Raw genomic sequence first — 23,279 nt, forward strand, 5'->3', positions numbered from 1 at the left:
AGAGCGCGCGGCCGGGCGTCTTCACTGACGTCTCGTATGGATTGGGATATCGCGGGTTCGAGGCCCGGCGCCGACGGGAAAATAATTTCAATTGAAATTAAATACGTTACGCCACCTATGAGGTGTAACGTGAACTACGGATGAATTTCGAGTCGAAAATTCGCGGGAAATTTGAAATTCAAAAAGTTTATTTATGAAGAATCTTATTATGCGGTTACACCAAATCCAGCCAGCCGACCAGCCAACAGAGGTCGGAACAATACTTTCGAGCTCTAAAGAGCGCAAAAGTAAAAACACACACCTAAGCAATAATAGGAGAAAGGGTACATATGGCCACAGTTCGGACCAACCTTCAAAATACCCTGAAAATTCGCGCATCTACACAGCGTAACACCAGCACCTTATACATAACCTTCTATTCTGGGAATCACATAGGTATTTTAAGTAACCGACATGGATCCTGTAGAAACTATAGTGTTATACTTCAAAGGATGAAAGTCATAAACCTCTGGTTATACCCTAACATGCATGTACTTTTATGTGATTTATGGCTTCTTCATAATTACTTATATTCGTCTAAAAATTGCTACTCCTACCCTAGGTCCAAAAGCATTTCATAAAAGATGGTTCGTTTTTCTCGGAGCATTCGGGAAAAGATTATTAAGGAAGAAAATGTAAGAAAAATGTCGTTTACGTTCATCCATCTCAATTATTGAGTCCCAGTTTTTTGGCGAAGATGGGAGTCCCGAAACAATTCTTTCTTTTGACAGAATCTCCGTAGATGAGTAATGATCAGACGTCCTTGCCAAGATCCCGTACCATCATCCCGAGGACTACACTATTACTCGACAACCTCCTATACTTTCTACTCTTACACTAAGTGGATCAGTACTAAAACACGATGCACCTTATGATTCCAAACTGACGGCTGGATGTTCGTACGTTACTTTGTTTCTATAGATCTTTTTCACTTGGTGATGCTCTGAAAAGTCACGTGACGCTGACGTCACAGCAATAGCTTTATAACGCATTTTGAAGGATTTTCGTCACATTGTTAGACATGAAATAAAGCGCTGATTGGTCGAAAAAAGAAGCTTGACTTGCAGGGCGTCGCGAAATATCATACTGCGCAGCACGGAAGGTTTATATTTAGCCCAGTGCGTCACTTACTTTTGTGTTTCAATTTCTTTTTCCTACATACACTACCTTTGCTGAGAAAGTTCTTTTTCGTATCTTGTTTTCCATGGCCTGATAAAGCGTGGGGCTTTCTTTTCGGATGATGGAGGGGGATCTTGATGGATGGTGTTTGTCACGAGGCGAGAATTTCACTTTTCTAGAGCGTCATTTATAAAACGAAGGGATATGGCGTGACACTATTCTCGGTTATAAATGATATATTTCCACCAAGGATCGCGCATTGTTTCAACCAACTACTATCAAGCCAACGCTAGCCATATACGAGCCTCTTTTTTAACCATACAATTTTTGATTCTCAAGCGAAATATTTCTGTTAAATTATGAAATTATTTTATGGAAACATCAGTTTAAAATTACTCCATAATTATTAATTACAACTAATTTGTGGTCCCAATTAAGCCATTAATTCCAATGATAGACAAATATTCTTCACCCATAATGTTTTACATACAGTTTTGAGCCATATCCCATGAGTGCACATTCGAACGAAGAGTGGTATATGTCCCTATTCAATGTTGCCAGGGAGTGTTATGGATCTGCAAACAGGGAAGAGTTTTACTGACAAGACGCGCCCCTGTGTGTTAGTTTCTCTGTATGTTATTTCCTAAATGGTCTATTGAGAATTACAAATAAAATGTTAGCCATTCGTGATTTTAATTGTTTTTATTCTTTCTTTAGTTATCGACTTCAAATTCAACGAAGATTTGGATTATTTAGGAAGAACGCATTTTTCCTTTACGTCTTTTGCACAATCCTGAAAAATATCATAGGATTATAGCACTAGCAAAGCTTTGTAGTCTTCCTTAGCATATGCAGATATAAATTTGGTTGATTACTTATCAGCCAAATTTATATCTTCATTTAATTTTATGTCTACCTTAATTCCTTCAAGTACAGCTTCTCCGCCGAACTTCATCAATTTATCGCAAACACATTTTAGAGCTTTGGAGTTAGCCTGTAATATTTTTATAACAATTTAAAGGCACTAGAAAAAAAATCGAAACATTATCCCCAAACACACCCGCAATGTTTTTTAGCGCGACTTTGTTCTAATATCTGTTAGTATCGTAGATGGAATAATTATTAACTAATTTATAAGATCTTTTAAATAAACAAGGAAAAATCTAACATTGAAGTTTTGTTTAATAGCTTGATGAAATTCAAGTAAATTTCCTTACCTCAGTCAAACCCTTTTTACGATCTTCGCAAAATCCTGAGAAAACCAAGTCTTTGTTCTTTAAATCCAAATTAGTTTCTGTGGAGCAAATTCCGAAATGTGTCTGTAAATTTAAAAAAATTGCGTCTGCTGTAAGCGTTTTACAAGGTTAAAACCCTTCTTTGAAATGCAAGTAGTTTTTGAGAACAGCCATCTTGTGGGCGAATTTTCAACTTCTATTTTTCAGTTTAATAAAAAAACAAGTTGGGAAACCAAAATAAACCTCTCCGAGTCGAGACGCAGTTAAGAGATTTTTCTTAAATAATTTATATTCCATGAATTGAAAATTTTACTGCAAATTTAAATCACTAATCCTAAATCTAACAATTCTTAGCTTTTCAAAATATTAAATGAACGTCTTTGAAAAGTTAAAATGAAGTGGGTGGGGAAAAATTTCACACGATGGCCTTAAAAGTGAAGGAAAGCGAGACTTTGCAGATTTACTTTGAGAATAAATTGTGATATCAAAATGGCATCCCCAGTAATTTTTTCATCGTAAAATGCAAAAATAATAACAATTTAAATAAAATCGATTACGTACGAATAAATCAAATTTGGCCGCCATGCAAGCTTGAAATACTTGAATACAAGCCTTGTTACCAATGGTGTCTGAAAAAAAAATAAACCTCGCGTTTATTTCAATATTAACAGATATGATCAGAATTAGTTAACCTAATTACCACAAGCTGCGTCGTTGATTTTGTTTCTAATCTCTTCGGTGCTTTCAGGTATTTTATCTTCGGCCAAAGTTAAACCGAAGACAAGAATCATGACGCCAATTGCGGCAAAATCCTTTCCATACGTGATCATTTTTCAAACGACTTACTTCTTTCGTGCCACTGCAATATTGATTTAAGGATTCACTGATGCTAATTTATATATTAGCAGATTTTCCTTAGAATAATGCTCATAATTTAAACATCTGTGTAAATTGTCCCATTTTAAACACATATGATCAAACTTTCTAGTTTCTTCTATTGTTACCATTTAAATATATTGTTTCAGTATCTGATTATCATTTTGCACGCCACCAGAAAGATTTTTGACAAACATTAGTGCTACTAAATGCAAATATTAAAGTGGTGCGTCCGTTCAATTGAACAAGATGGGAACGGCCAAGATACACTTTCGCGCTAACTGCATCATTATGATTGTCAGTGCATACAACGACCAAAAGCTTCTCAATTACCTACAACAGTTTCTTCAAACACAATACTAAATTTATGTTTAAATCCTAAACCTTTCATAAATGGTAGGTGTCTCGATTTATTTTTTCAGAACAACGTGATATTTGGAGACTAGTTATATAGTCAGAAAAATGTAATTATTAAGCTCATCGAACCACAAGTTGTTAAAAAAAGCTTGTCATTCTTCACTCTGAACCAAGACAGTAAATTTTCATTTTGTCTCAACTCTCAAAGGTGTTAATTCATGGAATGATTGAATAAATTCTCGTATAGATTAAAGTAAAATGATTTTCCGTTTTAAATATTTGATTAGATGTTTGTTCAGTTAACCTTAATTTATAATTATCCACGATAATAATTATGATAATGAGTGTTATATAAAATTAATTCAGCAACGTTCTATTAAAACATGCTTTAACTGTGGAGTTTCTTTTAAATATTATTATTGTGTAAATATAAACTAGAAATGGAAAGAATACTGATCAAACAATTCTAATTTTGCTTAATTTTCAATTAATGCTATACACGCAAACGAAGTGAGATACGGTTGCGCAGGGCCTTCGAGAGAGTTTGCGGGCCCGGGGAAAATTAAGAAATCGCGGGCTCCCATCAAGAAAGTCCTACAGGTGGCCCAGGCCCCCTACAATGTACATCAATTCACAACATCAATAAATCTTGAAATATCTCTGTAAAATCTACTCATACCACTATAGTACGTGTACCCTCGACTGAAACCCGTACCAAAGAATATTTTCACTAGAACAGTTTTTAACATGGATTAAACCAGTTAAGAAGGACCTATTCTACACCAGTATCAGGAACCGTTCCGTTATTATATAGGTTAGTTTTGCTAGTTCAAGATATATCTCAAAATATTTCCAGCTTTATACATTTTACCATCTTTCAGCACTGAATCTCATTTCAATTATCTAATTATTTCTTTTTAAAATTTGTTTCATTGAAAATACTTCCAAGAACGTAATATGATAACTAAGTTTTTACATGTTTTCAATTTATTAAAATTCTTAATAAATTAATGTTATCTTGAGACCCGCGTCGTACAAATATCTGCTTATCTCAGCAGTAAACTAATTTAGTGTGTGCATATGTTCACTGTTTTTGAAAAACATCAGAGTTATTATTAATTTTTAATCTGTTCGGAGAAATGAGAGAGTCGGATTACTACTACTGCTTTAAAATATATAAATTCAGATGTGAGCTCTTAACGAGCATTAAAAGATAGAGGGATTCCTTAGAAGCAAGTAGTAAGTATAGACAATTATGTTTGCTCTGTTCGATATTCTGGAAGTAACTAAGCAAAAGAAATGAAATACTTCGCAATAAAACAAACGCTATTGGCTATAAAGGGTGTTTCTGAAAGGTCTATCAGAAAATGGACGATTTCGAATCGAAAATGTTCTATGACATTTGAAGTGATTTAAAGATGACCCTTTAAATTTAACATGAGAAAATGAAATAAAATGCTAATCCATGGTGTACTATCACACTTTTTAATTTTTATAGGTACTAAATCATAAACAATACCATGATGGCGCTGCGCAATTTTATCTTGGCATTAGTATGCGTTGGAACTTTAATAGCAATAACTTTGCCAACTAGTGACGCTCAAATACGATTATGTGGCCAAAGATTAATGGATATTATTAAGTTTGTTTGCAGATGCAATTTTTATGAGCGTAAGTATTTCATGTTCTTGTTTATTTTAATATATGTTATTTATTTATATAATCATTAAATATATGTAATGTAACGGTAGGGCTGACTTATGTCCGACCCCTCGACAATCGCGGATATGGCCGAACCCTCGGCTGGGGAAAAGTTCTCTTAACAACACGGATGGAAGATCGACGTCACGGGCAAAACCCCAGGCTTGCCCCACGGGTCTCGAAAAAGGAAGAGAGAGCGAAAACCAAAAAAGAAAAGAGGAGTCGAGAACGAGTGCGCCTCGTGAGCAGGTACTTGGTACCTATAGCCATGAACTTTATAAAAAGACTGGAATAATAATTCGTGTGTGTTCGCGGCTTAAAAATAAATACGCGGCCAATAAAACAAAATGTTACCACGAGGGTGATCACCCATGAACAAGCGTAATGAGGAAAGCATAACAACAGAGACAATTTGAGTATCTTTATTATTAATTATAAATTGTATTACCGAGAGTCCACAAGATTGAATTGTATAAGATTAAATATTGCAATGACCAAATTAAGATGTTTCGAAATTTGGAAAACACTGAACTAAAGAAATAGCAAAATGAATTGATACGTGCTCAATTTAATTCAGACACCATCCCACGATTCGACGCTTGATAATTACGAGCCTAAGCCTACGACTCAATTAAAACAAAAAATGTGAAGCGAGCTTTAGAAATAGTAACAAGCTTGTGTATTGTAGCCGTTAAGAGATAGATCCTGTCAACTGCGGGTCAAAATGAAGATATAGACGTCGTTCAATCTTAACCTTTTTTGACGTAAAGACCGTGACATGAATCATTCGGATATTCAATCATTTCGACTTCAACGAGAAAGAAACGCGGCAAAAATTCGCTCAAGATGAGAACTTCAAAAAGAAAGAAAGAATGAAAAAAAGTTGAAATATCGACATCTTGTTCGCACTCGCTTTTGGAAACATGACGGATGAGCCTAAAATATTGGCAAGCGTGTAACGAGACTTTGATGCCAAGGCTTCGCAACCGGGAATGTGAGGGAGAAATGGATATAGAACAACTAGGCCATGTACCAGAGAAAATGAATCTTAGAAAGCTTCCTATGAATAATGAACTTTAACTTAAAATCTAATTCAAAATCTGGCTTATTTTAAATTTAAATTGTACTCAAAAAGTCAGTATTCTCCTCTAAGAATGTCGTGCGTTTGTTACAACATTTGTTAAGTGCAGGAGAAGCTGATAAAATAGAGTACATATTTCAAGAAACATGACATGTTTCTAAAAACTTAAATAAGATACTTAATTGTTCGCAACGAAACTTAGAAAAGGCACCAATTTGAACTTTTGTAATAAGTTTCTTTTGAAACCCATCAAAAGTGTAGTTATCAAGTAATGGTGGTAGGAGTTCTACTTTTGAACAATTTTCCGTAGAATATGCATGGGAAATTTTTTTCCCTTTTCAACAAAAGTCTAATTTTTTGATTTCGGAAACTTTAAACCACTTATAGCAACTTTGTTTTAATACTCCCTTTTCTTTTTGTTCTACCGAAAAAATGTGAAAAACCATCGTATAACTAACGTGTTTGTAACGCCACTTTAAAGGTTTATCATACCCGTAACACTTGCTGGTTTTCTGATAAATAATATTGATATTGTCCAGTGGAGGTGCAAGGAGGTTCAAATAGAATTTTATAACCATTTAACATACGGATTGTGAAGTGTTTGGGTTCGTTTCACCTAGATGTATCTACCTAAATAAATGTATGGCATCCACTATCAAAGGCAAAACGAAGTATTACAAAGAGAAGTGCAGGTGAATTAAAGCCTCATATTGCACAATATTAAATTTGCGACGATAATTATCGACTCATCTGTAGCTTTAGAACTTAAATTGGTTCCGTTTTTGAGCCACGCGGGCCTTTACAATATTTTTGGTTCTGAGTGACCATAGATTTCATCGTGCAAACTTGGTAAATGAAATTCGGTTAACGAGTTTTTCAGTAGTATGCTAGAGGAGTCTGCACTAGATATTATTACGTTGGCCAAGAGGCAAGTTGATCTGATCCACTCTCTTTACTTTCTGTTTTTTCAACTTGCCTTTGCCACTACCATGGGTAAGATCGCAAATAAAAAGGGATTTCTGAAGGAGATGCGGAATGAAGGCGAGACGTTGTTGAGCAATCTGGACAGGCGTCCGGGGTCGACCTTGATTGATGAGCCTGGAATATGACAGTAATGCAAATACCAGTCGTGAGACAAGGAAGAGGTCTTTTCTATACCCAGAAAGAACCAGTACCATGCTATGAAAGATACGCTCTTCATTCACGAACTTCTTTGAGTTACTGAGTGAATGAAGCCCATGCAGATATATGAGACCGTAAGACCAAGAGTAAACCAAGAAAAAGTATAATGCGCATCAAAAGCTGTATTTTTAGATTATTGGAAAATTCAAAGTTCTTGAGCAGGGAACTCCTAGCTATCGAAGTTTATGTTATATTAAAGTAAAGGGAATCAAGAAGAGTTACTTTAGGTACATGATGAATGATATTCATTTTTTTGGTGAAGTCAGGCATTCTTCGTTAATTGGAGGATGAAAAGAGAAATAAAGTAATTTTATCGATTCTACTAATTATAAGACCAATCTGCATACGGGATATATCTCCAAATGATTTTTTTAATTCATTTGAGATTTCACAGATAATTTGAAATATTAGTACCTCCGATCAATCGTGCAACGCCCTGGCGTCTTGTTAAGAAAATTCTCTTGGTACGCTCCATGTCGAATGAAATTAACGCGAGATTTGATAAAAATCGAATGTTTCAAATAATTACTACTGCCCATTGTTCTAACTGCAAAGTTCTTACAATATTTCACACTCCTGGGCTTCATTAACTCTTGGTAAGACGCCGATTATAGTAGACCCATTATAGGCCTTCCCATGTATTGACAAACTAGGATTGAACAGAGTGCATGGCTGTCGAGGCGAGTGATGGAGAAGTTGGGGCGCGACGTGCTCGTTTATCATTATACGCGCGAGCAGCGGACGACATCCATCTCTCTTTCTCTTCTTCGTCGACATCCATTCGAAGCCTATCCCTACTATAAGGTACTACTACTACCCCATCTATCTAGTCAGCAGCCTCACAGCGCAACTAGCTGTTTCTTTTTTCGAATGTAGGCATACTTACGCTTCTCTACCTAAAATGCTTTCAAAGAGATAGTGAAGACTAAAGTATAATGATAATATTCACTATCCCTTAGAGAGACTTCTCCCCGAGTTGAGCGCACGTATCGTCGCCATGGCTTTCGACTTGTGGGTGGAAGAAAAAGGACATGGATTACGGACAGTCCGAAGCCTGGGACTCCCACGAAACATAATAAATGGGCTTTTTAGGCCGACCGTGTCATTTCCTCGCCACCGCCAAATTATGCCAAACTCGAATACGTCCTCCATTATTCTTCCGTCTTTAATAGAAGCGCAAGGGACGATTGAAGAGGAACCAACGTGAAATTAACGACTTGGCTCTCAATATGTTAGAAGAAAAGAAATGGTCCTAAAGACTATTTTTTTTTCTGTCCGCGTGATGAAGTCTATACGGTTTTGTCCTGTAAGCCATCCGTGGTTTACACTATAGGTAGTACTTTCTAACCTATAGGCCTAGTACACGAGATGAGCAGCGTTGGTTACGTTTTAAATGTTTTTGGAGAAGATGTTTGTGATATCATTACATGCATTTTTATTATTTGTTTCTAATAAATCGGTTCCCGAAAATGTATACATAGAATATTCTGCAAGGCAGGTTTTGCTAAGTTTGTGGCCACTATTTTCCAAGATGGCCGCAGATTGAAAAAAAAAACCCCTCGGTTGTTGTGAGTACTTAATACTTAAGAGTTACGTCCTCACAAAACTAGAGTTGATTATGGGTTGATGAGTTATTTATATATTTAATATTTGACAATGTAATTGGCTAGAGTTATTTATAATTTAACCCGCTAGGACATTATAAAAGATGGCGCTCGTGCTGACGCTTCAATAGAAATGATGGAACTCAGAGGAGAGAAGGTCAGAAAAATATCAGAATATATTTAAAGGGCTCGTTGCGTAGGTGAGCAGGGAAAAGGGTATGAAGAACAAACGAAAGTTACTAGATAAGCATGAATTGGTAAGCATGAAACTGCAGCTTCGACATTTTGTCGATCAAACTTTTGAAATTACGTGTAAGAAACAAAGTGTGTCAACCATCTGATCTATGTTTGTCTTTGGTAGAAGCTCTGAGAATCGAGATGGAGTAAGAGGGATAGGTAAAGACGGAGCCGTTAGTGTAAATTCGAGCTTGGCTTCGTAAATGTCCTTGCAGTCATCGCGGCCATATTTTACAGTCATTTGCTTCGACGGCCATTTGTAGGAAAGCGACATCTACCACCCGTTTCTCGCCCCGAACAAAAAAATAAAAGAGAAATCGTTTCGAACATCGAAGCGAATACATAAAGTTGCTACCGAGAACCCTCATCCGAGACGAAATCCGTTCGCATTACACGCATTTTGTGGGATTCACTCGACAATTTTTTTTTGCCTTTGATGTCTCCCATCACATAGTGATACAAGCTAAGCTTAAGGTTAACTTTTAACTAATCAGCTACCACGGCACCACGTGAACAGCCAGCAGATTGCACGTTCTCTTTGTTTCTGATAGAGTCTAGTGTTGCAATTGGTTACAGGTCCCTAGTATAAAAATGAGAATTAGGCTTGACTCATCAACTTCGAATCTTCTGATAATGATATCAAACTAAATATTTTGAGTTCTTCAATAATAATAATAATTTTAATAGTCTAAATCGATTAAAAATAATTGTCTAAAGGAACCTTCGTATCTTCAGTCTTATCTGACCACGTGCCATTACGACTTCATTGATATTCCGACGAAGTTTGCGAGAGTGTAAACGCAACCCAGAAAAGCCATAATCGTTGGAAGAAAAGTCGAAGTGTAGAAAAAAGATATATACGATGGGAATGGCTCTACATTGAGGAAAGCTAAGGGCAAATGGAAAAAATGTCGCTAGTGAGCAAAACTGCCTTCCATATTATCAGAGAGTGAGTGAAAGCTAGAGGATCAGTAGCGACCGTCAAAACGGGGCGGCATCGTGCAGCTGTCACCGAGAACCAAATGGAGCGTGCCCCGAACTAACTGCCTGTGTATATCCTTTCCAGGACCATTAACAAGCGCTCCGTGGCCCCAAACTATTGCCACTAACCCTAACGTCGCCGACTTTACGCTGGCCATCTAGCTTTGCCGAATAAAGCTACGTACAACAACTACAAAATCATGGACTTTGTAATTATAAAGAGGACCAGTAAAGAAGTTTTCTTTTCCGACCCACGACTTAGGCTATTTCACATCTCACTTACTATTTAAAAAATGTTTTGAAATTGAGAATGACTTTCATTAACTATAACAATACGCATCCTTAATTACGTCTCCTTGCTAGACTTTAACGAGGGCATTTAAATTTAAAACGACATTGATACGCTAGACTCCTACCCTCTGTTTGTTCGTGCCATCGTTTCTGTATCGATGAATCGCCCACGCGGTTTTCGTATCCCTTATAGTTTTACAAGTTCCATGGGAGAAATCACTTTTTCCTTTTTATTTCTATTCGTTTTAGCATAGTGTTGAGTCGAAGTGAACGGACTATATAGCCTCGAAGCCAAACGATGATAGCCATAGCAGAACGAGAAAGATACAAATCCAGTAAAACGTTCCAGGGTTTCGGCCAAGTGTATCAGCCGAGTGATTACGTTAGATTCTCACGATGCTGCCATGCTTCAATATTTCTTCTTTAGCCATGGATATATTATGTTTAAAGATAAACTTTTCTCTTTCATAGTGCACATAAATCTTGCGAATTTTCTTAGGGCAACATAGTAATACTACAAAATGAAGGTTTTAGTGACTTGAGCATTATGAATTTTACAATAAATTGAATGGTAACTGGTGACAAGGTATATTTGCATAAACTGAGCGGTTCCCGATTTCAGTTTCAAAGAAGTGCAGTTTTGATTTTAGCGGGTTTTTTTCATCAGGTATTGTCATGTAAAGAAATAATAAATATAGAAGTTGACTGCGGTTTGTGTTTGGTTTATGTTTCACCCATGATGGAGAGAGATAAGAGTGCTCCGTTTTCCACTGCTATGGATCTTTTGGATAGCTATTTTCAATTGCCATAAAACTTTTGTATACCTATTTTGAATTGCTATGAATATTTTGGATAGCTATTTTCAGTTTCTTTAAATCTTTTGAATAGCTATTTTCAGTTGCTATAAACATTTTGGATAGCTATTAGCAGTTTATAAACATTTTGAATAGCTATTTTCAATTGCTATAAATCTTTTGAATAGCTATTTTCAATTGCTATAAATCTTTTGAATAGCTATTTTCAATTGCTATAAATCTTTTGAATAGCTATTTTCAATTGCTATAAATCTTTTGAATAGCTATTTTCAATTGCTATAAATCTTTTGAATAGCTATTTTCAATTGCTATAAATCTTTTGAATAGCTATTTTCAATTGCTATAAATCTTTTGAATAGCTATTTTCAATTGCTATAAATCTTTTGAATAGCTATTTTCAATTGCTATAAATCTTTTGAATAGCTATTTTCAATTGCTATAAATCTTTTGAATAGCTATTTTCAATTGCTATAAATCTTTTGAATAGCTATTTTCAATTGCTATAAATCTTTTGAATAGCTATTTTCAATTGCTATAAATCTTTTGAATAGCTATTTTCAATTGCTATAAATCTTTTGAATAGCTATTTTCAATTGCTATAAATCTTTTGAATAGCTATTTTCAATTGCTATAAATCTTTTGAATAGCTATTTTCAATTGCTATAAATCTTTTGAATAGCTATTTTCAATTGCTATAAATCTTTTGAATAGCTATTTTCAATTGCTATAAATCTTTTGAATAGCTATTTTCAATTGCTATAAATCTTTTGAATAGCTATTTTCAATTGCTATAAATCTTTTGAATAGCTATTTTCAATTGCTATAAATCTTTTGAATAGCTATTTTCAATTGCTATAAATCTTTTGAATAGCTATTTTCAATTGCTATAAATCTTTTGAATAGCTATTTTCAATTGCTATAAATCTTTTGAATAGCTATTTTCAATTGCTATAAATCTTTTGAATAGCTATTTTCAATTGCTATAAATCTTTTGAATAGCTATTTTCAATTGCTATAAATCTTTTGGATAGCTATTTTCAATTGCTATAAATCTTTTGAATAGCTATTTTCAATTGCTATAAATCTTTTGGATAGCTATTTTCAATTCCTATAAATCTTTTGGATAGCTATTTTCAATTCCTTTAAATCTTTTGGATAGCTATTTTCAATTCCTTTAAATCTTTTGGATAGCTATTTTCAATTCCTTTAAATCTTCATGATAGCTATTTTCAATTCCTTTAAATCTTCATGATAGCTATTTTCAATTGCTATAAATCGTTTGGATAGCTTTTATCAGTTGCTAAATAAACCTAATAACCTTGCCACTTCCCAGAAACGTTATCACCAATACTGAATCGCCAGTTTTATGGTCGAGAAAGTTACAAAAAAAAAGAAAATCTGTATAAAATGTAAACGTACATCTCAGCAAGATCTGCTTGTGGCAGACTGTGAACAAACGCAAGCGATATCAGCCGAAGTTGATAAATAAATAAGGTCGCACAGTTGGCTTGACCCCATAGCACCACACTCGGGTTACAAGGGTAGCCAGCATTTTAACGGCTCTATGCATAATGTGGAATAGGAAAAACTAAAGTAGCATAAACAGTGATGCCAGGAAGAAGTTTACATACCGAATGTTTCAATCGCTGCACCGTGTAAGCTAAAACGTCAGGATTACTTAAGTAAAAGTTGTTGTCAGGTTCTGGAAATCCGTTGTACAACCTCTTATTTAAGACGTTCGCTTGTTAAAGCTAAACTCCACGTAATTAATTAGAAACCTTTCACATATTCGTAAATCTAAATCTGATGGAAATTAAATATTTTTCTCTGGGAGATTCAATAGTATGTAAAGAAGGTAAAAAAGCAATGCATATAACTGGTTCAGTTTCCAAAAGCTACGTGTTAAACAACTGCACTTTGATAAAAATGTTTCACGCGCAGACTTAACAACTGATAGTAACGAGGAGTGATTTCAGCTCCCAAACCATATGGCGGTCTCTTAGTATTAGACCGACAAACTCTGTTCCTATGCTATAGGCCTAGTAATCGAATGGACGTTGAGTGATAAATTCCAATAACACAAAGTTAAATAATGCACTGTAAAAAAAAATGTGGCGGAAACGCTCCTATAAAGGTATTTTCGACCCCCACCCCAGACGTACCATATAAGGTATGAATTCGCACCCTTCATATAGGGTATTAATGTGAACCCCTAGATAAGGGGCGTTTTTTTATACCATTGGGTAATTTTTCGCTCCTTAATAGGTACATATTAGTAACATAGTATTTGTCTTTGAAGCAACAGAAGGGAATAAATATGTACCCTTCTTGAGTGATTGGGGTATAAATAGACTCCATATATGGTGCTTTTCCGGACAACAACAATTTGAATTAGGGGTGCGAAAAAGCGCCCTTTCTCCATTTAGGGGTGCGTTTTCAGAACATTAGAGGTATTTTCTTGGATATCAAAAATTTGGCTCAGGGGTGCGAAAAAGCACCCTTTCTCCATTTAGGGGTGCGTTTTCAGACCATTAAAGGTATTTTCTTGGATATCAAAAATTCGAATTAGGGGTGCAAAAAGCGCCCTTTCTCCATTTATAGGTGCGTTTTCAGACCATTAAAGGTATTTTCCCGTACCTTAAAAATTTGACTCGGGGGTCCGAAAATATTATTTTTCTCCATTTTAAGGTGCATTTTATTACAATTAAAGGGGTTTAAAAGTTTGAGCAAGGAAATGTGATTATTTTCGACGAAATAGTTTTATAGCCATGAGGTATCTATTGTGATAATTCTTTAAAAGAACTTCAGTGTATAGTTAACTTTATCGGGGTCAATTAAGATTCGGACTAAAATACTTTAACACTTTGATTTATTTTTAAATTATTTATACTTCATTAATAAAAATTAAATTTTTATTGAACAAATAGCTACTTTAAAGCCTATAAATTAATTTCACACTACAATATAATTATTAGAACATTAAGCTTAAACCTGATAATCTAAATATTTAGTACTATGAAAAACTAAACACTTACCAGAAACTATTTCTTAAGAAACCAGATATTAAAAAACTAATGATATCTCACCCCTATATAAAAATTTAATTAATTTATACCATAATTAATCTTCTCTAGTCAAATCAAAAACAAAGATTTTTAACAATATTTTTACAAAAAAAATATTTGATTAAAGAAAGATGACTTTGTTACATTTGTACTAAAATTTCCACCACAGAAACAGATATTATAAACCGCTTGAATAGTTGGTCGACCTTTTTTGACTTAATAAAGATTATTCAGTCGAAGTCATCACGATTAATATAACCCTGCAATGAAAATATTATAGAACTGATTTAAAATTATCTTAAAATATCAAACCGCCGTTTTTAGACATTTTCAAACTCACATTTAAATTTAATCCTTTCCTGTTACAACACTCTAGAACATTACACAACAAGATTCCATTTTAAAGGCATGATGTTATGACTGCTATTTACTGTATTTTTCGTAAGCATTCCATGAAATTTTACATATCAGGTTCATACAAACCTGGACATGTCAGGGAAATAAATTTTTGACTAAAAACTGAGGGAAATTTTCAGTAAAATTCAAGCAACTTCGTGAGGCTAGAAGATTACTCCACTCTAAAATACATCCTGAAACTATTACTCAAAAAAAACCTGTGGAGTTATTTGGTGGTGCCAGAGAAATATATGGGGAAAACCTGGATTTGTCAGGGAAAACGGGACTCCAAAAGTCTTATGGATGTACTTACAACTTACCTAAAACTTTATCATTTTTGACCAAATACCACAATTCTTTTCATTCACATCTTACGTGGAAAATACCTAAATTCATACCAACCTGGGTTTTAGCTGTTTCAAAATTTCACATCACTTAAGTTGTGATTCATGAACTAATCCATCAGTAATGATTTTTTGTAATGCTAAGTGTAAACGGAAAAGTTGCCTTCTGATGGCTGAAAATAGAGAATAAATTAAAATTAACTGGCCAAAGGCTTGCCTTACTTTAAAGGATGAGATCCGTTAGTCAGAACTTTAGTTTTTATGGCTCCTGATTCAAACAAGTCTGAAATAGGAAACATTTTTAAAATTCACACAGTTTATATTAATGTATTACACATAATTATTACCTTGGTTGGACTTGTGAGCGTAACTAATTTTCAAATGGACGTAGTCGCTTAAATGAGTGTCGCTAAGCCTAGTTTGAAATTTTTAGGGTTAAAAAAATATGGCACGCGACGCGCGCGAATTTATTTCACGATGGCGCGTGCGCACGTGACTTTCAAGTAAAAAATTCCTTTTGAGGTATAAATAAACACCCTCCACAACATAAAATATTTACAAATGGTACAAAAACACACCAACAGAGAACCCTGAGGCTTGTTTTGACACCCTATAGGGTTAGAATAAACACCTTAAGGTGTTTTTTTAAGAAAATACCTTTAAGGGTACAAATACACCACATCAAAATCCAATTTTTTTTTACAGTGTGGACGTCATGCACCATCAGTGGGAGAACCGTGGCGTCATTTGAAAATGATGTCTCTGGTCCGTTCGCTGTGCTTGCTTGCAGAGGGTGTCGAGCTGTCATTTCGAAGAACGAGAAAAGCGAAAACTCTTGTCAAAACGAGGAAAGCTATTTACGATTTTCTGACCCAATAGCTCCATCCCAATCCTAATCACGCGTCATTTGTCAAGAAAAGCGTCCATCCAGACTTATATTGCCAGACAGACCAAAGTACCCACAACAAAAATACCACAACTACAATTTTGACTGTTTCATTTCAACATAGAAATTTTCTTTATCATGAAGAAAGTAGCTAAATAGTAGTCAAAAATATCAAATTACTCTAATATGATATTGCTAACAATTGATCTTGTAACTAAAGTTCGTAAGGGGTTAAATATTAACCGGGTCGAGGTCTAGGTCAAGGAATCACCGAAAAAAAAACAAGACGCAATAACTTTTTGTCTGTGACCATATTCCAAGTTTTGGGTGTGAAAAAATATATATTATTATTTATCTATAATATTATATATTGTCACTGATCGAATAAAGATAGAAACAACGAAGTGTATTAATTAAAGGAATGCAGTGGCTTTATTTTTAATCGAAAGAGCGTATAAAATAATGAATGTATAAACTGGAATCATATTTATATCTACAGTATTAAAGAAGATACGAGCAATTGTGTTTCTGCAATGGACACTACACGTTTTGCTTCTACGCTAAGCACTGGGAATTACCCCTTTTGGGAGAATTCGTCAATTGGTACTAGACGTTCAATAATGACAGTCCCCAGTGCTAAGCGAAGAAGCCTAACGCGTAGTGTCCATTACTCCCCTTAAGGTAACTTAATTCTTTGGTTAAAATTGATATACTCATAATTTTACACGCTGTATAAAAAGCTTTTCACTATACAGCAAGCATATTTATTTCAACTTTGTAGACATCAACAAATTTAAGTTGCGAATTCAATAATAATCGACGAAAATATTGAATGAAGACGCTTTAAACGCCATCTCTGGTTCATCAGTGCGCCACTCCGAAGAGAGAAAGAGAGAGTTGGTTTTGACGTCTGTTAATGACAAGAATATGGATTTTTGGATTGAGTCGATCAATCTCTGAGCGCAAACGGCTGCCAATAAATGTCAGATCCTTTTCCACAACTAGCGCAAGCGAAAAAAACGACAAACGTACTTCATTGCCTACTATGATCAGTATCAATAACAATGACACTTCCCATTTCCTATGTTAGGTTGGTTGCCATGTAAGGTTATACCTATTGGCTCTGAGTTAGTAATTTTGTCTAGTTCATAAAATAATTTTTTTAGAAAAGAGAAAAAAACCCATTTAATTCTTGTCATTAACCCATAAAATATAATTAAAATCATTTGTTTTCACTATGTAATTACTCTTTTAATTTTAAATTTAGAGTTACCGAACGTGATCTTTTTCTTTAAAACATGTGGGATACAAATTTGGCACAAGTGGTCTTGTTCGTTAAAATATGGCTGGCTCTTTTTCATTCCAAAAGGGGGGGTTAAAAAGTGGCTGAAAGCGAACTCGGGGTATAATGGAAGACATTAATCAGAGTTTTAAAGCGAAATTCTTTTTTCCCCTCGCTTCTTTTCAGTCCTTATTCAAATTGTTAGGGTTAACTCCGTCGTACGTATAAAGGGGTGGATTCCTGACTCCCAATAAGCAACTGCCGCTCATTCGTGCGAGGTCACTGTATTGTCTGGAAATGGTCGAACACGAAGCGTGGGAGTCGGACTAATTTATTATACTTTAATACGAGCTATTTAAAAGAGGAAAGACTCGATATTTTGCGCTCCAAAAATTTGGAAAGCCCGTTGACTGCGGCGTCAAGAGAAATGAGAGCGACCAGGCGGCCAATTTGTTGAAAAGGAAACTACTTATGTACAGCATCGCGCCATTTATTGTCAAAGGATTTATACTCAGATTTTGAACATTTTTCAACTCATAAAACCCAGAATTTATTCATTTTCTCATGAATGTTGACTTGACGACTGTAAGTTTGCTCTCAAGTTTAGCTTAAAGTTTATTATAACTAGTTCAATATCCTACTGCAACTAATACAATGGGTACTATTATCTAAATTTTAAAAATTCGTTGAGTCTTGTTTTGAACTTAAAATTTCCGACGCATTAACACATTCGACAAATGTCACGTGATTAGTTAACACCGTCTGTTGTGAGGATATATTTCACAGCTCTGAAGCAAAACACGTCTTCAACAGGTAATAACAATACAAGGATTCATACTCAAGTTCTAATATCGTTTTGAACATTTTACTTCGTGAAGCCACACGTATTACAACAAAAAGTGCATTAAGGTTGTCATGCTGAGAATAACAAAATTTCGTTAAACAATTTCTTATTTGTCACATTGTCTGTAGAAATAGCCCCTGTTAATAGGTATCCTCCAACACAGGATTATGCAAAAACCAGTGGCATTTATAAAATATGGTTTAGGATTACGGCAATAGGAAGTGTCATACTTTTGTTGACCATGTTACTTACGGTTGAAGGGATTGTGTAAGCCCAAGTGAAAGGGTAAGTGAACTGCTACTTCGACAAAAACCCTTCGACCTAAAAGTTTCATATCGCAGATTCTAAATCCTGGGGAACTGTGTTAGTAATGTACGTTTCTAAGGCAAATTACGGGCATTTGCGGGAAAAGGGTTATGACTGTGCATCGAGGCTTAGTAAAGAAAAACGTGTAAATCTTTTTTATATTAAACAGACGAGCGAGAAAGTGTGGGTGCACAGTATCGCCCGCCGTGGTGCTTCGGACGACGTTAGAGGGTGATGTATGGGCGTGGGTTGGCGTCAACGTGTCTGCCTTAAGCCTTTTAGCCGATGGGAAGCCGTCGAGAATTACGGTAAGTGGCGAGCCCCAGCCAGAAAAAACGCTTCCAATCAAATTTCATTCCGCCGCGAAACGGAGCGGACAAAAGCTGCTAAGCCCGAGCTATGGCTTCCCATATTTCTTCCCTTTCCCAAATACACGAGGAAGTGCCAATGTCGTTTTCTTTCGAAGGTATAATATTAGCAGTTCATATGTAAAAGAATCAAAACCTGGTCAACGTGAATTTCATCAACAATGTGATTTTACATTTCATGTTGGGACCCCTTAGCTTTCCCATTTTACTAAACTTGAGAGCAGTACTCTGCGCACCGACTCGCTCGTACCCAAGTAGGCACCTATAAATTGTGTAAAATGTCAGGGAATTTTCAAATGAACTTAAAATGTAAGGGAAATTTAAAATTCTATCGAAAGCCAGCATATTTGAAATGGTTTAGTAATTTACCTATAGTATACTACCAAGAATATGGTCATTATCACTCATCTGGCTGGAGTCATAGAGCGCAATCCTAACAAAAAGGATGTAGGGATGCTTGATCCTTCGTTGGAAAGGGCTACAGCTCTTTATGGCGGCGGTAAAAGCGTACGAATAGCCCATTAAACATAGCAGTCTTCCGCGCCTCACATCGACCATTACTTTCCCGAGTTAGAGACCGGCACAAAGCGAGACAACTAACACCCACTGGATAAGTTCTCATTCAAATTGCATATGTCCTTCGAAGTAAATAAACAAAACTTTTCTAACCATGGGTTGCACCAGCGACGGAGCCACGAGCAGGCTTGGGTAGGCTGCAGCCTACTTGAGATTTTAAGAAGGGTTCTAGAAAAGTTTTAGAAAGACTGCAAATTTTTGTCATATGGACCTATAATCTCCTTCAAAAGACGAAAAAATTTGTAGCAACTGAACTGAACTGGACCCATTGGATAACTGCGCTTGAACAAAGCTCAGCTCTAATTTTGAAACAAACTGCTCGCAAACTTCAGCCATGTTCACATTTCACATTTTAAAATAAAACCAGTTGAAAGCGATTCCAAGCTTCAAAGTTAAGCAGTTTCTTGAAGTTGCTTGTTAGAACTTTGGAGGCTAGTGTTTGACGTCACTGCGGTTAAATTACGTTTTCTCTTTTTAGTGAGGTTGAAAATTTACTCTGAGAAATAAGTCTTTACATTTCAGCCAAATATATACACTCAAGAGCGTGAAGTGACTAATATTCTAACATTATGGGCTTCGCTATTTTTTGAGTAGGACGGACAACATCAAAGTAGTTTTTCAGCCTCAACAAAAACATTTTGGATCTCTTCGTAGGGCCGTCGAATGGACGGGGACAGTTTGGTTAGTCTTTCCGGGGCCCGTACTTTCTAGGGGGACAGGACCGACTTTTGGGCTGCCTTGACGCAGTCCCTCAATCCCTTTCAACGGCCCTTTGTCTTCGAACCGATAAGGAGGAAGGTTTGAAGGTCAACCAGTTCTAAAATGTGTCTGAACGAAGTTATAGACACATAATTGTACTATATTCGGGTTAAAAATGAGTAGATTCACACTTATGGGTGCAGGATACGATGGAATGGGGTTGCAGGTATTTGAGGAGCTGGGAATGAGTAGGACGCGTGGCTGAGGCGTGCGTGACAAGGAGCGCTCCGGCTAATTTGGAGACAAAGCCGAGAGCGGCAGGCGGCGGCCATTCCGCCAAATTTATGGCCGCTATTCTTCCTGACGCTTCATCCATCATGCGCCAAATGACCGCCATAAATCACGTCGCCCTCCTCTCCTAATCCTCCCTCTTGCAGTAACAGTAACACACCGAAACAGTACCGCCATGCACCCAATCTCCGTACAGACGAGGCTTCGACTATAGCTCTCTAACAGAACTCCTAAAGCGAGAATCATTATTGCCTACCAGGAGGAGATCTCAAGGAGTTAACCATACCTTCGAGTACATTTTTCGTGACCTATCGCAATACCTAAATAAGTATTTCCTGCAACTAAAGTATATCTCATACAAATAATAATTAAATCATTCCATTAATCAGTGCTCCCTAATATTAAATTCAATTTGATTAGTTAAGTTTAGTTGGAAAAGTGCTTGAGTTCTAAACAATCTAAATGTCATGATGACACATATGCCAGAGTTTATAACTTCTTGGCCATCCATAACCATTTATTTCTCATATAGAAGAAATTGCATTCGTAAATGTTTATAAGCCTGCCTGGTGTGAGTGAAAGAAAGATTTGTGACGTTTAAGTGTTAGCACTGGTGGAAAACGTCACTGCACATTGGTCCAGACTCGGGTTCGGGGAACGAAACAAGTCCTGAGTTTTACTTTTACGATCTTTGGATCTGCAAAAGTATTGGTCAGACCCGTTCTAGCTTTTTGCACTTAATGACTGGTTTTTCGAAAAAAAACTTCAAGGTTTATGAGTTGTCTTGTTTGTTGTTACGTTTCTATAGGCTTAATCGTGACCCATTGAAATATAGCCAACTGGGTGTTATGGACACGAAATAAAGCTGGATTATTATTATTATTATTATGATATTATAGATATGTATTTTTTTTGTGAAAACTGGAAGCCCATTTAAATTCCGGGCAACTCTAAAACCCTGTTTTTCCTCAGTGCTTATAGCTCATCAAGGGTTGGTGAAAATCATGTTTCACTCGAAACACACGTTTACTAACAAATTTTATCGAGTGTCATACTAATGGCTGTTACGTTACTTATGACTTAGTGAAGCGCAAGAATTTGAAGCGAAAATTCACCACTCCTTTAATTATTCCTCTAATAATGAACTACGACTTAAGAGAAATTAATTTCGTTCGCATTAAAAGAGTACGACTTTGATCAAAAATGCAAAGTCTCTTCATTTATCATTCTCGGGGATTCGCGAGGATTCCTCTCCGTGTAACCATCAGAAAGAATTCAATTCGTATTGCACTCTCGTCCCTCCTTCCCCCCTCCTCCGTGTCCATTAAGGTAATTAATGGAGCAAACCCCCTAGCTTCCTCCTTTCCGCTAAAAAGACAATTTATGGCTTATCAGTGATCATGTTGTGTTTTGGAGAAGGGTTTCAAGAAAATCCTCTCCAATTCGCGGCCATCTTGAAAAATGGCGGCCACAAATGTAAAGAACATATTTTATGAAATTTTTCTACATTTCTACCGATTTCACTAATATGTAGACGGGCCTTATGACTTTTGGGGTACAAAGGTAGTTCGTTCAACTAACCTTAAAACTAAAAACAAAAACTAATTCAAAATGAATTAGGAGAATCTATAACTTCAAAATCGTGTATAATATAAACTTAATGGCACTGCTTTCAAAGTTGATTGTTGGCGACTGCTCTAGAACCATAAACGAATCTAAGGATCTGCCATTAGAATGTTTCACTTCTTTTTTTACAATTTGTAAAATGATATCGATACATCATTGAATGGTAACACGAACAAGGGTTCGGCTTGAAATGTTTTATGGGGTAGTACGTGAGATGCCACTAATTCCAATTCTTGGCGATGGTGGCATTAGCCTCGCTTAGGCTTAAAGAGTGCTAACCAAATGAGGGGTGAATTATCGTTAGATTAAACCGTTCAATTTGTCTCCATTCCCGCTTTTGCTTTTCTTCGTCCACACATTTTAGTCTATCTCTTTCGACCCAAGGCATATGCTCGCAAGACTCTTTCGAAATGTCACATTCGCTTACAACCGCGCGATCAGGGATGGAGTTGACTGTTTTATGCGACAATTATTCCAGATATTTTGCTAGCAGTTGAGCAAAAATGTAATTGCAGGTGAAGATAGTGAGCGTTATAACAATGAGCATGTATAAGAAAGGGGGTCAAAGAGAGAAGGGGAACGCAACGCCACTATAACGGCACAAGAGATAAATCTTAAGGGTGAAGACAAAGCTAGAAATTCTAGTGTATCAGGGATACATATCAAGGGTGAAGTAAAAACATCCAAGTGAAGCAGGGATATATCTGGATAAAGACATCGAGTAAATAAAATTCTAGTTCAGTGATATACTTCAAGGGTAAAGACCGTAAAGTATAAAATACTTTTTTCTAAATAGTTTTAATATTTATATGCCAAAATAAAAAAATATTCATTACAGGGGCAAAGTGAAATTGATAAGGGGGCATTTAGGATATTTTTGAGAGGGCGTTGCTCCATGGTGCCCCCCTGGCTAGAAGCCTGCACGTGGGTCATAGGGGTGACATCACTGAAAAGGTTGAGAACCACTACTTCTTTTGGACACGAAGAGCTCACGAATACAGAGAGCATAGACACAAAGTAATTCTGAATGCCATATTATTAAGTATAGTCTCTATGTACATTACGTACTCTGCTTATA

The 23,279-nt window shown here is 36.0% G+C and overlaps 1 protein-coding gene and 4 long non-coding RNA genes across 8 annotated transcripts; 3 read left to right on the top strand and 2 right to left on the bottom strand.

Annotated features, from left to right (window-relative positions):
• Positions 1–288: 288 nt before the first annotated feature.
• LOC149651165 (uncharacterized) lies at positions 289–4,021 on the top strand. Of its 3 annotated transcripts, none has more exons than XR_016371106.1 (3): positions 289–674; positions 771–3,339; positions 3,419–4,021. It is a non-coding gene; the product is annotated as an uncharacterized LOC149651165 (long non-coding RNA). The 3 variants fall into 3 exon arrangements; XR_016371105.1 differs by having other exon boundaries at positions 771–938; positions 1,059–4,021; XR_016371104.1 differs by having other exon boundaries at positions 771–4,021.
• Positions 1,825–3,223, bottom strand: LOC149651166 (uncharacterized). The gene is made up of 5 exons (XM_089847987.1): positions 3,094–3,223; positions 2,955–3,022; positions 2,376–2,477; positions 2,075–2,152; positions 1,825–1,951 (listed from the first exon to the last, which is right to left on the bottom strand). Exons 1-5 carry the CDS (start codon positions 3,221–3,223, stop codon positions 1,907–1,909), a joined length of 423 nt encoding a protein of 140 aa, XP_089704113.1. The 3' UTR covers positions 1,825–1,906.
• Positions 4,022–4,032: 11 nt separating the features above from the next.
• Positions 4,033–11,411, top strand: LOC149651167 (uncharacterized). Its single transcript, XR_016371103.1, has 8 exons — positions 4,033–5,297; positions 5,378–7,257; positions 7,407–7,664; positions 7,723–7,894; positions 7,985–8,186; positions 8,254–8,394; positions 8,550–9,451; positions 9,556–11,411. It is a non-coding gene; the product is annotated as an uncharacterized LOC149651167 (long non-coding RNA).
• Positions 11,412–14,184: 2,773 nt separating this feature from the next.
• Positions 14,185–16,027, bottom strand: LOC149651168 (uncharacterized). Of its 2 annotated transcripts, XR_016371099.1 has the most exons (4): positions 15,671–16,027; positions 15,067–15,606; positions 14,924–15,013; positions 14,185–14,843 (listed from the first exon to the last, which is right to left on the bottom strand). It is a non-coding gene; the product is annotated as an uncharacterized LOC149651168 (long non-coding RNA). The 2 variants fall into 2 exon arrangements; XR_016371098.1 differs by having other exon boundaries at positions 14,924–15,606.
• A 2,852-nt stretch (positions 16,028–18,879) lies between these two features.
• On the top strand, positions 18,880–20,044 carry LOC149651169 (uncharacterized). Its single transcript, XR_016371100.1, has 2 exons — positions 18,880–19,107; positions 19,205–20,044. It is a non-coding gene; the product is annotated as an uncharacterized LOC149651169 (long non-coding RNA).
• The last annotated feature ends 3,235 nt before the right edge of the window (positions 20,045–23,279 follow it).

This window comes from Phalangium opilio, unplaced genomic scaffold, assembly GCF_054372755.1.
Source record: "Phalangium opilio isolate 3A_F unplaced genomic scaffold, DU_Popi_V2 ptg000082l_1, whole genome shotgun sequence".
NCBI classification, from domain to species: Eukaryota; Metazoa; Arthropoda; class Arachnida; order Opiliones; family Phalangiidae; genus Phalangium; species Phalangium opilio.